The sequence below is a fragment of the Brachyistius frenatus genome, unplaced genomic scaffold, assembly GCF_029030835.1.
Source record: "Brachyistius frenatus isolate BFR_SWC_R1_liver_20210118 unplaced genomic scaffold, ASM2903083v1 Contig_175, whole genome shotgun sequence".
In the NCBI taxonomy this organism is placed as follows: Eukaryota; Metazoa; Chordata; class Actinopteri; family Embiotocidae; genus Brachyistius; species Brachyistius frenatus.
In genome coordinates, this window is record NW_027210774.1 from 349,140 (window position 1) to 365,056 (window position 15,917).

At 42.1% G+C, this 15,917-nt stretch overlaps 1 protein-coding gene across 4 annotated transcripts in view; it reads left to right on the forward strand.

The window, feature by feature from the left end:
* Positions 1–15,917, forward strand: part of trappc12 (trafficking protein particle complex subunit 12) — a 31,837-nt gene that overhangs the window by 5,532 nt on the left and 10,388 nt on the right. For all 4 annotated transcript variants that reach the window (XM_069717456.1, XM_069717453.1, XM_069717454.1 and 1 more), the window contains 3 exons: positions 9,733–9,846; positions 12,621–12,759; positions 15,652–15,764. In XM_069717456.1, the coding sequence (XP_069573557.1) occupies positions 9,733–9,846; positions 12,621–12,759; positions 15,652–15,764 (366 nt within the window). The remainder of the gene's footprint in view (positions 1–9,732; positions 9,847–12,620; positions 12,760–15,651; positions 15,765–15,917) is intronic.

The window sequence follows — 15,917 nt, forward strand, 5'->3', positions numbered from 1 at the left end:
ACCAACTCACATTCTCACATTAATGCAAATCTACGAGCTTTGCTCACTGAATCCATTAAGTTCAGACTTGTAGGATGCAAATATTTGGCAGCTGAACATTTAATGAAGTTGCACAATGATTTGTTTAATTTTTCCCATGTTGAGTAAAGTCATTTAAAAATTTACTCCAGGGTGTCTCCAGGGTTCTTGGCAACGGAAGCGGTGTTTTACCTCCATCTCCAGGTTGAAATGTGCAGCGTGGGTTTGCTTCTGTGTGTTTGTGTTTCTGATATACCGGTTTGGCACAACTTGTGTGTCATATAGGTACGACTGACGTCAGTTTTGTCGTCACCGTTTCTAAACTGTTTTATAAATCTCAGGAAAAGGGTTATGGTATGTGATTTTTCTTTCATGAATATTTAGACAACCTTATGCCTCTTACTGCAAATGAAAACGTCTGAGCACAGGTGCTTAACCAAAAACCTGAAAAGCCCATATGATGTGATACTTGTGATCCGTGAGAGGAAGTTTTGTACTCTCCTCTTTTTTTTTTTTTTTTTTTCCTGGGAGTTCAAGGGTCACGGTGAGCTACAGGGCAGCTTGCTGCTGCTTGAGATTCAGTGTCTTGTTCAACAGCAATTCAATAAGGTTTGAACCCTGGGCCACCTGTTGAAGGACAACATCTCCCTTCTCAATGCATCTGAATCTGAAAAAAGCCCTGCTCCCTATAAAAGAGCTTGTGTAACGGCTTTTGCGTGGCTGTGCTGACATCATAATTCGAGGACAAGGCGCAACTACTGATGAATGATTGAGACACCATTTGCCTCGCCATTTACTTACATTCAAATGATTTACTTACAATAAATTCTGAACTTTCCAAACTTCTGAGATCAAACAAACTTGCAGATCAAAGCTGCCGTCGGTGATGTAGCTCACTGAGCTGGGAGGGGAAGTTAAAATTGAGAAAATGAGTGGATGAGCACAAGCACACAGATACACTTATACACACAAGGAAGTGCAAATGTCAGAAATGTTGTGGCTTTTAAAAGTATAGCCTGCTGAAGGCTGATGCCCGTCAAGACATCTGATCGATCGCAAAGAAGCAAGGGCCACCTTGCAAATGCCGCTACGTGTGTGTGTGTGTGTGTCGGGCTTTCAAGAAACATGTATGTGTTTACCTGCCTTAAACACATCACACCGTATGTGATTTTAGCTGTCACCTGTCATCATCCTGTGCGGGATGGCCTTTTGCTGGGGTGACACTCTTAGTCAGTGCAGAGTTTTATTTTGATGGGTGGTATCCTTGTGTGTGTGTGTGTGTATGTGTATGTGTATGTGTCCTTGTGTGTGTGTGTGTGTGTGTGTGTGTGTGTGTGTGTGTGTGTGTGTGTGTGTGTGTGTGTGTGTGTGTGTGTGTGTGTGTGTGTGTGTGTGTGTGTGTGTGTGTGTGTGTGTTGCAGAGCCCCGCTATGAGCTGGCAGAATGAGTCATGCTGCAGAGCCAGAGTGTGACTGCACCCGTTGCCACCACACAATCCCACCGTTCATACCATACACACACACACACACACACACACACACACACGTGTATAAAAATACACACTTAGAATGCGCTCGGAACACACAAGAGATTTTTGAGAAATCTTCATTTCCTCTCTCTGTTTTGTCTTTTTTTTTTTCTGTCTCTCTCCCCTCATCTGGTAATGCTCTGTAATACTTCTCTCTTGACGACTCTTCATGTGGACTTGAGATGCTTCTGCCAGGCATGTTTACCACAGCTATTCACTGCTGAGAGGGATCTGTCGAAATATCCCAGCGCCTTTTATGGGAAAATATTTAGACCCCAGCACCAGCATGTGTGCTTTCATGTCAGTTCATGCATGACATACACTGCATGTAAAACGAGGTTAAGTTTGCAACTAAGGATTGTCTTTATCGTGAGCTATGTCAAAAAATTACCCTCCGAATGATTAATAATTGATTTAAAAGATTAGCCATAATTATCTTAATTGTTTAACTACATTTTCAAACTGATCAATTAATTGAATTCAGAAGTGTCGATTTTTTTTATTTTTAAAAAGTACCACAGGAAATAGAGAGGAACTGTTGAATGCAGAAACTTAAATCTTAACATGCACAAAAACTGGTTTTCGACAGTCATCAAAAAGTTCCTTTTTGTTTACTCTTTAGTCAAATTAAATTGTTATCATATAGCCATTTACTTCTGATTATCATGTAATTTCAATCCCTGATTTTCCTAATCCCATTCCAACCCTGTCTGGAGACCATCCTGAACCAGACCACAAATACGACACTGTTAAATGTTACACAATGTCTGTCGCAGATCGTTTTCTTTTCTTTTTTTTGGTGACTACAAGATTATCATAAACACCCTAAACTTATTCCAAAAAAAAGAGAGCGAGAGAAATAATGGACCCGAATCTATCTCAAGTGAATGCCTATTTCTTCCTTTGCTGTTTTAACTTTGCATTTTAGAAAATGATGCTCATTGAGGTTGGATCCTCTCTCTTTGTCTTCCGACTGACCTCTGTCTCTGCTTGTCCCTGCTGTGGTGTGGTCAGCAGTGAGCTAGTCTCTAGCTCAGCACTACCCTGGGCTGGCCTCATCTGTCTCTCTCATTAGCAATCACCTCTCTCTCTCCCTCTCTCTCTCTCTCTCTCTTGTTCTTTCTCGCTCTCTCTTGCTCTCTCTCTTTCCCCACCTTCTCCTTCATCTCCGTCTCTCACCTCCTTTCCTCTGTACTTTCCACACAGGAGACTGTAACCTCTCTTTCCTCCCCACAGCGTGATGCTGTCTGGGCTGAGGGGAAAGGGGTATGGAGGGGGGAGGAGGGGGGAGGAGGGGCAGTGTATCTATACATGTGGCAGTGGGTGTGTGTGAAAGAGAGAGAGAGAGAGAGAGAGAGAGACCCTCTTTGGCTGGGTCAGACAGACACACCCCCATAATCACTGCAACGACCCAGCTGCTGCATGGCACTTTGATATCATTGCTTCAACCTTTACTTGTCATTATCGTAACCTTTCCATATAGCTGTCATTTCCGCCACCAGTTCCACTCGCAAGCTGCGGCCTGAGTAATGCACCGTCAGCTTTTGTTGTGCTGAAGGGCATGTTTAAACCTTAGTGGTAGTTGTTGCCACCTTGCACTGTTTATGTGGACTGCAGCCACATGCTCCGAACTATTGTAAAAAAAAGTAAAGATGATGTTGCTAACCTAATTCCAGGTTATTGCAACTCTGAAGCGACACTGACTTTCTTATTATTCGTAGTGACATGCCACTGCTGACCTGCTGGCTCACTTTTGCACTTGCAAACACTACCTCACGCATGCTCCACCTGCTTTTGCAAAATTCGTACATGTGCCGCTGGTGACGGACTAATAAATGTCTCAAGCCACGCTGGCATGCTAACTAACCTCTATTGGGGCAGTACTTATTTACAGTGGTGCTTGTTGCTAAATGCTAACTGTTCCATGCTAACAGTGTGAATGCTGATGACGTCTAGCAGTTATAATGTTTACCAAGTTCACTATTTTGACTCTGCATGCCAACATTTGCCAATTAAGCACTAAATAAAACAATATGGCTGAGACTAATGAAAATTCTATTAGTTTTGAAGGTATTTTGTTATACAGCTAAGTTTTGGACATATTATAAAAGTTTGACCTGATCATGTTGCTGGATAGACATGTCCGAATCTTAATAGCAGTTCACTCCACAGTTAATTCAATGCCACGAACGTCAGCTTGTAGTGCTTTGAGGAAAACTCATCATTGATCATCATGATCTGGGCCACTGCCTACAAAATTCCACATCAGTCCGTCCAGACGTTATTGAAGAGCTTCTGTCTGGATCAAAGTGGTGGACCGAGATCTATCCATATCCATAGACCCCCGCCTTTTACTTCCAGGAACTACGTTAAAATGGTGGCTGCCTTCCACCGGCAGTTGAGGACAAAGCAAAGGTAAATGCTGAAGTTATTCGGCCATGTGTCCGTCCATCGCATATGTGCTGTTGTTTCTGCTCCTTCGGGGATTGTTAGCAACATTTTGTGTTTAGATTAGATCAAATTACAGTTATTAAACCCTAAAATTAAAATTAAAAAAATTAAAAAACGGTTGCGGATGCGCAATGATAAATAACTAAAAGACACACAGTAACAGGAGAGACACATCCTAATGCATCTCTATTTCTTTTCAAACGGTCGTACAGTAGATTTAACCTGTTTTCACTCACCTTTCTGATATTGCAAATGAAGAGGACTGCATCCAAGCATTCTTGTTACTTTCCAAAAATCAACAATGCGACAGGCATACCCACTTTTTCTAATTTGCCAATTGTGCAGCGGTATAAGAAGGTATGCAAGTTTTCTCCAGCTTAATTTTCCATTTTTCACACTACTTCTGTCACTTGTACTTGTGTACTAAATAATGTCTTCAAACTAGAGACTGTCTGGAAGCCCTCTCATTCCAATCATTTGATAATCCCTCGCCCCTCTATATCGGCCTCTTCCACTCTGCCTTGCGTAGTGTCTTTTTCTCAAGTATAAACATTTATGTCTTCAGATACATTTGAACAACATGCCTTAATCATCCCAAGCAATTCCTTTTGTAAGTACAACGTTACACTGACTGATAGAAATAATGGATGACCGGTTAAGTTCCCCAAATCAGTCGCCATCAAGTTCAAGTTTTGCACTACCGGGGAATATTTCTCTGTCTATCTTGTATTTTGAGAGAAATTAGATGTGGATCGTGCCTGACCCACTCCTGAACTTTTTGAATGCTATCTTCAAGCAACACTCTCGAGGGGTAAGGGAAATGGGACACACTGTTATTGTTGACAACCAAACCATCAAACGACATCCAGTAGCCCACTAGTCAATCAGTGGTTGATATCACCCAGAGGAGCATCGCTTAGAACTTGTAAGTCACGTTGGGGAGTGTTATGTGGAGTTCTCCAACATGCTATGAGCTACCAGAGAACATTCACATAATATATTTTGCTTCTTTATTGTCTGGACCTCTCGGTGACACCGTTTTGAAGAGTCTGGGCGATTGCCTGTGGGAAGACAAAATTGCTGCTGTGCTAAGTTCACATCAGTACAGTGAGCCAAACGCAGCGTCCTTCGAGCTTGAGGACAACATTTGTCCCCCTGGTTCGAGTGTCCGCAGACCAACTACAGAGGCATCTGAGGAAAATTAGCTGCCATAGCAAAGACTGGCATATTACTAATATATTTTTCTTTCCCAGACCCTCTTTGTAATCCAAAATGCAGGGTCTTAATTGAAGTAGCACTGGAGCTCCCTGTGTTAACCAAAGCTGGTGTGAGGAAGCCTTTTTAAGTTTGTTTCGCCTGGAGGCTTTGGGTCTTGCGAGAGAACAAGTGGGCGTTCGTTTGTTCATCGGGCTTTGTTATGCAGGTTTTTTGGGTTTTTTTTCAAACTCACCAAAGGATAGGCGCACTGAACTTCCGATCTCCAACACAATTAAGAAGCCTCACCTCTTTTAAACTCGCGACGTGACTAATTGTGTGTGTGTGTGTGTGTGTGTGTGTGTGTGTGTGTGTGTGTGTGTGTGTGTGTGTGTGTGTGTGTGTGTGTGTGAGAGAGAGAGAGAGAGAGAGGATGCAATATGTGCACATTTTTATTGTGCACCTTTGTCTGGGTGGGCGTGAGTATGTAGGAGTTTGAATGAAGTATTGCAATGCTACTGAAGTTAGATTTGTTAATTAGGATGAAAGAAGTTGTTTTCTATAATGCTGGACATATTTAGAACATGTGGCCGTGTTAAATGTAAGCTATTTTATTGGTGAATAAAAAAATAAAAAAAAATGTCCGTCATCTGTCCACATCTCCCTCAGTGTCTACAGTTTATCTCGGTGTTACTGAGAAGTTTGAGTCACTTACGTAACTAAGATTCGAGTACTTGCCTTTAGAACCATCGTGAGCACCACACTTGTCATCCTGCGGGTTGATATCTGACCTCTTTTTTTTCATCTCCTTCTTTGTTCCTCTGTCTGGTGTCATTGATCTGCCAGGAGCAGGTACGCTACCCACTGTCCTTAAATACAAAATGACAGACAAAAGAAAATGACCCTTCTCTACAATTGTGGTAGAGACATGCTGCTATAATTCCGACCAACCACCAACCTTTCCATTTTTTTAACATAATTTTTTAATCTGTTTCATTTTCCATTATTGTTTTTGTTTGTTTGTTTTGTCATACTACTGTCCAGTCTGAGGTAATTGAAGTCTTTCAAACCTGCATGATGGAATTCTTGGCAAGCTATCATGAAGCACTTTGTATGCTCTTAAATGAGAAATCGGTGCGTGCAGCAGTGTGGCTTTGTGTGAATGGTGATGTCAGCTGGTTGGTCCACGTCTTTAGACATTAGATAGATGTCTAATAGATGATCAATAGGCGATTTTCTGTTGTCAGGCACAACCACAGTAAAGCAGATAGCAGTGGGTTTTTTTTTTAAATATATATATTGTCTGTCTGTAGTTCCAATGAATTTGACCACAGATTGGCAGCCCATGGTTAAGTGAACCTGGACCTGTGGGGAAAAAGGCTATTGGACCAAAGTTTCCCCAGTGAAATTGAAAAGATAGAATAGAAATTTCAGCAAATGTCATGACTGCTGACAGCAGGAGTCAAGACCCTGTATATTCTAAATGTAAGATTAGCATCTTGAACACAGTACAGGCTGTGATCATTCACACACTCTTTTTTTTTTTATCAGCAGGGTCAGACCTCCGGTTCAACCATTTTAGATGACAGTGAAACATTATCTGACTCGAGGGCTGCTGACATCACGTCTCCTAGCGGGGACCTGTGACCCTCACAGTCTGCCTGCTGTCTTCTCAAATCACAGCTCCTCCACATCTGTAACGTTTGGTTTGGTTTGAGGTGTAAAATTACAGGCTGCTGTATAATTTCAGACAGCAAATATATGCGTAGCAGCGACGCTGCATTGTTACATAAGGCCTCAGCTGAAGTTCACTTCCCCAGCTTTGAGATTTTTCACTTCGGCTCCTTGCGGTGCTTCTCTGTAACTCCCTTGGCCCTCGGCACTCTTCCCCTCTTCCCGCTCTCTACTCTGCTACCCACTGCTTCCTTTTTCTTCTTCTTCTTCTTCCACTCTTTTGGCCCAGAGTGCCTGTTTTTATATTTTCTTCCTTCCCTTATGTCCAACTTTGACGTCTGCACTCTTTCACTGCATGTGCACCAGATTTCTTTCGTCCACATCCTGCTTATCCTCTGTTGAAACCCCCCCCCCCCTCCCTCCCCCCACCGTGTCCTGTCTCAACTCTCTCTCTGTGTGTGAATGTTGAAGAATGCAGCTACTGGACACCAATGCGATGCTCAATGCTAGCTGTTCCCAATTCACCTACTCACCACACATCCCAATCTCATGCAGACACCTTAAAAACACACTCCACACACCTGTCTTCTTCTCATGCCCCGTGGCGGGGCAGCTGTGTACTGTAGCGTACTGCAGGATGTGTGCGTGTGTGAGTGACTGCAGCTGCTTTTGGCCATCCAGGCTGCCTCCTCGTTTTCAGCTTCATTTCCCCCCCTAATGAAGATTCAGAGGCAGCGCAGCTACTGGCACAGGGCAGGATAGGGGGAGGAGGGCGGGATGCGGGAAGGCGCAATGTGTGGGGGAACAATGACAGTGGGACGAGAAGGAAGGCAGACGATGGAGGTGGACGGAGAGGAAGGGAGGAAGAAAGGGAAACGACAAGACTGAGGAAAAAAAGACAAAGTGTTGGAGAATCCTGAGGAGGAGAGAGGGCAGCGAGGCAGGAAAAGAGAAGAAGCGAGGATGAATAGGGAAAGGAAGACAGCCACGACAGACAACGAGAGGGAGTAGGGTGATGAGTTTTGTGATAAAGACGACTAAAAAGAAAGTAGCCCTCTCTCTCTCTCTCTCTCTCCCCCGCTCTCTCCTAATTAGCTCCCTGGCTGTGATGAATGGCACAGCACTTAGAACCCAATCGGCAAGCTGACCTTGTCATGTGTGTTGATGGGGTGGGGTGACTCTACACCCCCCTCCCACCTCTGTCCCCCTCTTACCTATTGTACCACCTCCTGTGAAAGCAGATGCTGCAGATATATATGTGTGTGTGTGTGTGTGTGTGTGTGTGTGTGTGTGTGTGTGTGTGTGTGTGTGTGTGTGTGTGTGTGTGTGTGTGCGCGCTTGTGTGCGTGTGCATGTATAAACAGCACGTGCGTGCACACACACAAACACACACACACACACACACACACATGCTTGTCTACCATGTTTGTGTGAGTACTTTGTCCTCCAGCCATTATAGCTAGTGGTTGCTTTTCCTGAGAAGATTAGTTTGTTCAAAGGCCTGATTCTCATTGTTGTTGTTTTTTTTATTTGTTAGAGATTTGTTTTGTTTATTTTGATTTTCAAGAATGATAAAAAGATCTTACAATAATCAATATTTCCGGTTTATTTGGTCTAATTTCAAAAATTGTACCATCAAATCCTATCCGTAATAATGATACTCCCCTATTAACTGTTGCGATCTAGACTAAACCATCAAAAACAATAATTGCTAGATTAAAATAATTGTTCGTTGTAGCCCTCCAAAATATCATGTGATGAGAGGTTATAAACAAACCCTTTGTTTGCATATTTTGGAGAGCAAACAAAGGGGAATAGTATAAGCATCAATGAACCGTCAGATATACAGTTGTTCAAATTATTATTTAGATTTCAGGTGCACTGACTTAATGGTTTACTTCCAAATAAAGTGGTTAAAGGATTCGTCTAAATTGTTGCCATGCTTATGTCTTTCTCATGACAGGTTTCAAACAGGTTGTAGATAGTTGACAAAAGATCCTCAGATCCAGGTGCATTTACTTGCTCCAGAGTTTTGGATCCCCTTTGTCAGTTGTCCTGGAGCTTTGCATTATTCTAAGAACTTCCAGGTTCTCTCTTCTATGTTTTTTTTATGTCAAGTAACAGTCACTCTATGGTGAGCACATTTATACTCCAGGTACTTATTTAACCATCATCATTTTTGAGACATTTCTGACAAGTGTAGAGTGCCACCGCTGGTAATTTTAGCATCTATAAAATAAAAATAAAAATAGCCCACTGCATTTGGGGATTTTTGACAGAAATACTTTTATTTTTCCATTATGAGGATTTTTGAGGGCACTATGCAGTCCATACAATTCACACTCAAAATAAATGGTCGATAGTAAATATACTGTTGTCATTTCTGAGTGATTTTGATTAGAATACGACAACTGACCAAAGTCATTGCTGCTGCTGAGGACTGTGATAAGGCCGAACATTCCCCAACAAATAATTAAATGGACCATGACTCGAGATTGTGTGGAAACTTGTTTACAAAGTCAAAAATGGATTTTGAAACTTGCGATAAAGAACCATTTTTGCCCAATTTTGCCCCGTTGGGATTTTGCTAAATTCTCAGAACTCAGTAACAGTGACTACACTGTTATTATAACAGTGAGAAATGATGGCCAAAGCTGTGAAAACTAGAGCGAGATGCGCTAAACTGAAATTACTTGGAAACCTGCTGAAAACAGAGCAAGTACTCGGAGTTCAATTGGTGCATTTTATTACTCTGTGGATATCTTGGTAATGTGTCCTCTTGAATGTGTTATAAATGTTAATTCAGTCAGGGTGGTGGTGTGTGCGCCCGTGTGTTTGAGACATGTTATGTCTCTTCTCCCCTGCAGAGCAGTAAGAACTGGCGGGCTGCGGTGGATCTGACCGGCCGGCTGTTGACAGTTCACGGTCAGGGATATGGCAAGGCCGGCCAGCCCTCCTCCCACACCAACGAGTCACTGCAGGTAAGACGGCAGTCGCTTTCTCTTCATCCCATCCATTCCTCTGTCTTTCCCACCTCTGCCTCTGGTGCTTCTGTGAGTAGTAGAGCGGGTTGCCTTTGTACTGCACAATTATGTAATTATTCGTCCATAGCGCCTGAAGATGGAATACATTTAGAATTTTGTTGAAAATAGGCCCAGTAATGTGCTTGAAGATTAATGTTGGAAAATATCCTCAACGATCCTATTTCTCATATGATTCAATACCCCTTATTTGGTTTTCAGAGAATCATTGCGTTTTTGTTCAGATTTTTCTTTTCCTCCAAAGTGATCATATAATTATATTTTAGAGTATTTTAATGTTAGGGGGACAGATTTTGCATTTGTTCGCTGCGATGTACATCTGCAAATGTTAGACAGGGCTACAGTTATCTGTAAGAAAAGAAGTCCAAGATATTTTTTTCTTGATGTTTCTCGTTGGAAATTGTGCTCTTCCATATGTTTTTCAGTGTTGTATCTAGCATGTTTTTATGGGTGTGTTTGTGGGGCTTCATTCAGAAGATGGATGGCTGCATGAGCTCATTAAGAGGGCCGCCGCTGTGGGCGACTTGGAGCTTCAGACTTTAAATTAATTGACCATGCCGTTGCCTCGTGCCAAATATTACAGTTTCCTTTACGTTCTAAAACATCCTGGCACTTTTTTAAGTCCAGGTTTCGAATTCCTCGTGTTTACAATTTATTAATTTTTTTCTGAATATAAGTACTTATTTTTTTTTTTTTTTTCTTGACTTACTATGTTAAATTCTAGCCATGAGGTAAACTAAAGTATCACCACAACATAAAGCAGCATGCATCATAATATAACTATTTCTTACCACGATCTGTTTGCCCACAGGAACTTTGACTTTTCAGTATAAAGTTGCATGATCATGAACTTGTCATTTATATTTAGATAAACTGGGCTTTAATTATTTTCAATCATTATATTTTTCGAAAGAGCACCTTGTTGTAAAAATAATCCCAAGTATGTATGGTAAAATGTACATTGGTAACCTTAGAACACTAATAGCTGTCTGTCAGTCGACTATTGTAATGAATCCTTGACTCTTAACAATCAATTAAAAACAGCCCTTTTGTTTTAGTTTGGATGAGCAGTCCCCAAAAGGAGTGTTGATTTGTGTATAGGCAAATTTGGTAGCAAAGCAGTTTGATCACCAGCACGATGAAATGAATGTGTCAAAAATATACAGAACTCCCAGACTAAAAACGGTCAATTTCGCATTCGAGCGTAAATCAAAATGTTATCACATCATCACCTGGCTTTGTCTTGAGGCTTCATGTTCTTCCTGAAGTCTTCTCCAAAATGTATTCTGAAGGTGTTAATCTGTAAACAGTTCACCTAATTCCACTGCAGGAACTCGCATTGGATTTTTATCGTCACCACCAGCAATACAGCCATCAGTGCTAACGACAGGAGACAGTGCGGTGGCGGTACAAGTGAAGACAGGAGCTAAGAGTGCACCGTCTTCAGGGGTTTCACATGCTACTCACGAGCTGGTGGACCCCCCACCCCCCACCCCACCCGTGATGTTTGTCTAACAGGGAGGGCAGTCCATCCCCGACTCAGTCAGTTCAGCATCCAGCATGTGCCCGGGCTTCTGTCCAAGTGCACACGGCTGTGTGCTGTCAAAAAGCTCAGGAGAATTTACACAACATGGTCCCGGAACAGCTTGTTCCTTCCAGATGTGAATAAGCTCGACACAGCATTATACAGCATCCTCCATTTTTAACATTCCATCCTGAAAGGAAAACTGTCTGAATGTTTGGTAGAGTATATTTGATAGTTGATCCTACACGGCAGCAGCTAAACCACAGGGGATGAAAACAATACTGCGCATTTCCTTCCAACTGTTTCTGTATGTTTTCAGTTGAAGCATAAAAAAAAAAAAAAAATTCTAAACACAACCATCTATATCGGGGTGCTGTGTGCGCGATCCCTCCACTTAGGATATTGTGCACTCAATTTACTTCTATTTTTATGTGTCCGAATGTGAGAATCAATCCACTGTGGTGCCCTCATGAATTCCACAACCGTGTGTCCGTGGCACTGCTTTCTATTTGTTTGATTTTTCAGTCAGTAATGATGATTACTAGTACACTTACAAGTAAGTACAATGTTTAGTGTCTTTCACACTGGGAGTGATGAATCACTACAACAAATCAATGTTGGATTTGTCCCCTTCAAGTACTGACTGGTGCACTTTTAATTCCGTCATTTTGTTTCGCCCTCTTCTGCACTGCTTTGATGGCATCTAACCAGAGAGCAACTCCAGCTGTTTACACCTTTGTACCCAATTCCGAATATTTACATCACACTGTTGTATGTATATATGTATGTACTGTATGTATGTAACGACACATTTATTCAAATCTTTCTTTTTTTAAGATTCTCGAAAAATGTTGATGCATTTTGAATTTGTGCCCACTTACATCACAGTACCTCAGAATCCTCAGTACAATGCCAATCAAAAAGGTGAGGAGGTCAGTGAACACTGATTAGATTTTCACGAGGAAAAACAAATCTGGTTTTAACCAATTTAAAAAGGAAGCATCGACGTCGTTGACATCATGCCATCAACAACAAATTCCCCATATACAGTCCCGTATATGAATGCTTCCAACAGCTAAAAAAGACTTACTTCTTACTTTTTACTCCCCCCGCTCCCCTCTCCCTCTTCCCCACACCCCCCACCAATACATTTGACCAACTGAGGCAGGTGTGTTTGTGTGTGTTCCAGCTCTGGTTTGTGCGGCTGGCCCTTCTCACCAAGCTGAGCCTTTTCCAAAACGCTGAGCTGGAGATTGAACCCTTTGGCAACTTGGATCAACCGGACCTCTACTATGAGTCCTACCCCACTGTTTACCCTGGGAGGAGAGGTATACACGCACACGCACATTCAGCTCGTACAAAGCCATACCATTCAGTGTTTTTGGGGAGTCAACGTAATTGACAATTTTAAGTCGAAGGAGACCTTTTGATACTGATTACAGAGGCGAGACTTAAACAGAGAGACTCCTGAGTTGTGCATCACGTAATATCTCTTTTCATATTTCATTTGCCCAAAAGCTGTTTTGAATGTGTTATTAGCTCGCTCTCCAAAAGGATTTAGCATTTTACCCACATTTTTTTTTTTTTTTTTAGGACACATAACCATACCACCACTGTTCTATTAAATATTCAAAGGAAAGTTTCTGCCAGGAGCTTGATATCCGACTTTATCGTCGAAAAGCTCCAACAACTCTACTTGTCTCCAGCAGTTCTTTGGTTTTGTTTTTCCTCTTTTTACGCTGCATGAATTGCTCTCTAATGTATTCCCATTACTTTGGATCTGCTTTGCCCCTCGGGCTACCGCACTGAAGGCAGTAGCAGAAACACAGTTGAACACACACAGACACACACACACACCACTACATGAAAAAAATAAAAAAATACTTGAAGCTACACTGCACAGCCTTCTAAAGAGAGCCCCGATTGACTTTCTATTGCTCAATATTAAACGCTTTATGCCCTTCTAGGTGCTCACAGACAAACTGGCATGAGTTGTGTTGCCTGGCATCAGAAGTCGAACATTTCTCTAGTCCAATGCTTGCATTGACTATCTATTACCCATGATCACACTCTTTGAACGCCTTAAGAGACAGCCGGCCCTTGTATCTCTCTCTCTCTCTCTCTCTCTCTCTCTCTCTCTCTCTCTCTCTCTCTCTCTCTCTCTCTCTCTCTCTCTCAAGAATTAGGATCGACTGAGCGCTCGAAAAATAATCAATGTTTGTCTGTTTTTAATTTGTTTGCCAAATGAAAAGTTGACTCTAATTTGGACTCTAGATTACAACCTGCAGATATGTAGTTCCAAGTCCTGAGTTTGTTTAAATGTCTCTAATGAAATCCAAAGGTCTTAAATACCAATACGCAAAATTATAAAGATACCCTGTTGAGTGTGTTTGTAAAGAAGCAAAAGCATACTTTCCTTTTACCGTTTCTTACCGAAATGCATATCTGTGTATTCTTGATAAGTCACAGATGTGGTAAATAATGTATATTTCCTCACCCATAAAACATTTTTATTTTAGGAACTGGCAGCATTGAAGTTTAATAGCGAGTACTCTTCTTCTGTCCCAGATTTAGCCAAAGTCTTGTTATGTTTCATGATGACTTTTAGTCACCAACTATTGATTTGATTAATTAATGGAGTTAGGGCCTGGTCAGACCGGAAATTGGAAAAGTACATTTATTCCTCGCTTATTTATAAAATGAGCGGCGCTGGAAGTTTGATGACATCATGACCAAGGCTCCGTTTCGGCTGCCGCCCGCTCTTTTCCGCTTTCCAGGCGAGGCACAGTTCATCTCAAACAAGTCACTGAACAAGGAAGTGATGTTCTAACCGAAGACCCAACTTAATGACAGGACTTACAGATTGCATTTTCAAATTCATTTTGAAATGAACAGTGCAGGACACGTAACTGTAAAGGAATAAAGTGGGGGTGTTATTTGCTGATGACATTTGATAATTGATCACCTCGAAAAGTTTTTCCATTTTCATTTTAATAGTCCCCTTATATATTATATGGAAGCTTTTATGTAAACTTCCATATTATATGGAGTATCTATAAAATCGTCACCTCTTTCTTGACTGACGGACCATGTTTCTTGTGGAGAGCAGTTTCCACTCCAGCAGAGAAAATGGATGTTGCGAAACCTTTAAAAAGACAGATTCCACTATGTTGGTCACTGTGCTAATTTAAAAACTGTGCTGATAATGTGCCCTTGGTTTAATCATGCAAATTAGCATATCACATTGCACCACAGTTCAACTTGAACGCAAACAAGTCCAGCTGCTTTTAACTTTATTTCTGCATGCAAATCTGCATCCATTTAAATCAGTTACTTTAGCTTCACATAAATTCAGATTTGATCAAGCCTTGAAATGTGTTATATCAGTTAAAACTGTCACACTAATCCCAACAGAACTCTAACAGACAAGTATCAACACATTTGAAGGTAATTTCAATCTGATAAGAATTACTGACACCCTGGAGACAGGGAATAATGAATCACACCAAGTCAGTGTGGTCCAGTAGGATCGAAGAAAAAAAACCATGTAACACAGGACAGTAATACCGATACGGGGGACATATGAAGAGTGTATTATGTACTGTAGATGGGTTAGATAGAAAAGCACAGGCAGATAGACGAGAACGATAGAAATTGAGATGCATAGACTGGCAGAAGCAGCAGCCAAAGATGGACTAGCTAGCTGAGTTTCACATCTGATGGCAATATCAAAGAGACCCTGATCAAAGCCTGGGGACTCACCTGAATATAGGCTCTTCCTCAGGGTGTGTGCGTGTGTGCGTGTGTGCGTGTGTGCGTGGGTGTGTATACGAGTGAGAGAGACAGTGTCAATGATGTAGAGGCAGAGAGATGAGTGATGGAGCTGTGCAGCACAGAGCGAGAGAGAGATGAGAGGGTTTAATAAGCAGCCATACGTAGCTCAATGCCATCTGTAGGTTCCTGCCTCCAGGGCTGTGTGCAGTCTGTGTGTGGGTGGATGGGTTTATATTCTCTGTATACTCTGTGTCTCTCTCTTTCTCTCTGCTTTGTGTTTCTTTTTTTTTCTCTCTCTCTCTCTCTCTCTCTCTTCCCTGCTATGTCCTCATCCCACCCTGTTTCTTATTTCCCCCCTTTTTCCCCCACTGCACATTTTCTCCCTCCGTCCCCTGTTTTCATCTCGTCTTCCCTCCCTCCGTCCCTACTTCCCTTTTTTTGTCCAGGCTCCATGGTACCGTTCTCCATGCGACTGCTGCATGCCGAGCTTCCCCAGTACCTGGCAAAGCCCCAGGAGGCTCTGGACCGCCTGCACAGTCTCAAAACCGTCTGCCTTGCTGTTAGTACACACACACACACACACGCGCGCACGCACGCATACACGCACGTACCCACGTACCCCACGGCTTCTGGATGAACATAAAGATATGCATACTCTATAGTATTTGCACAATACAACTACACACCAACAGGAAAGCCCAGTAGAACATAC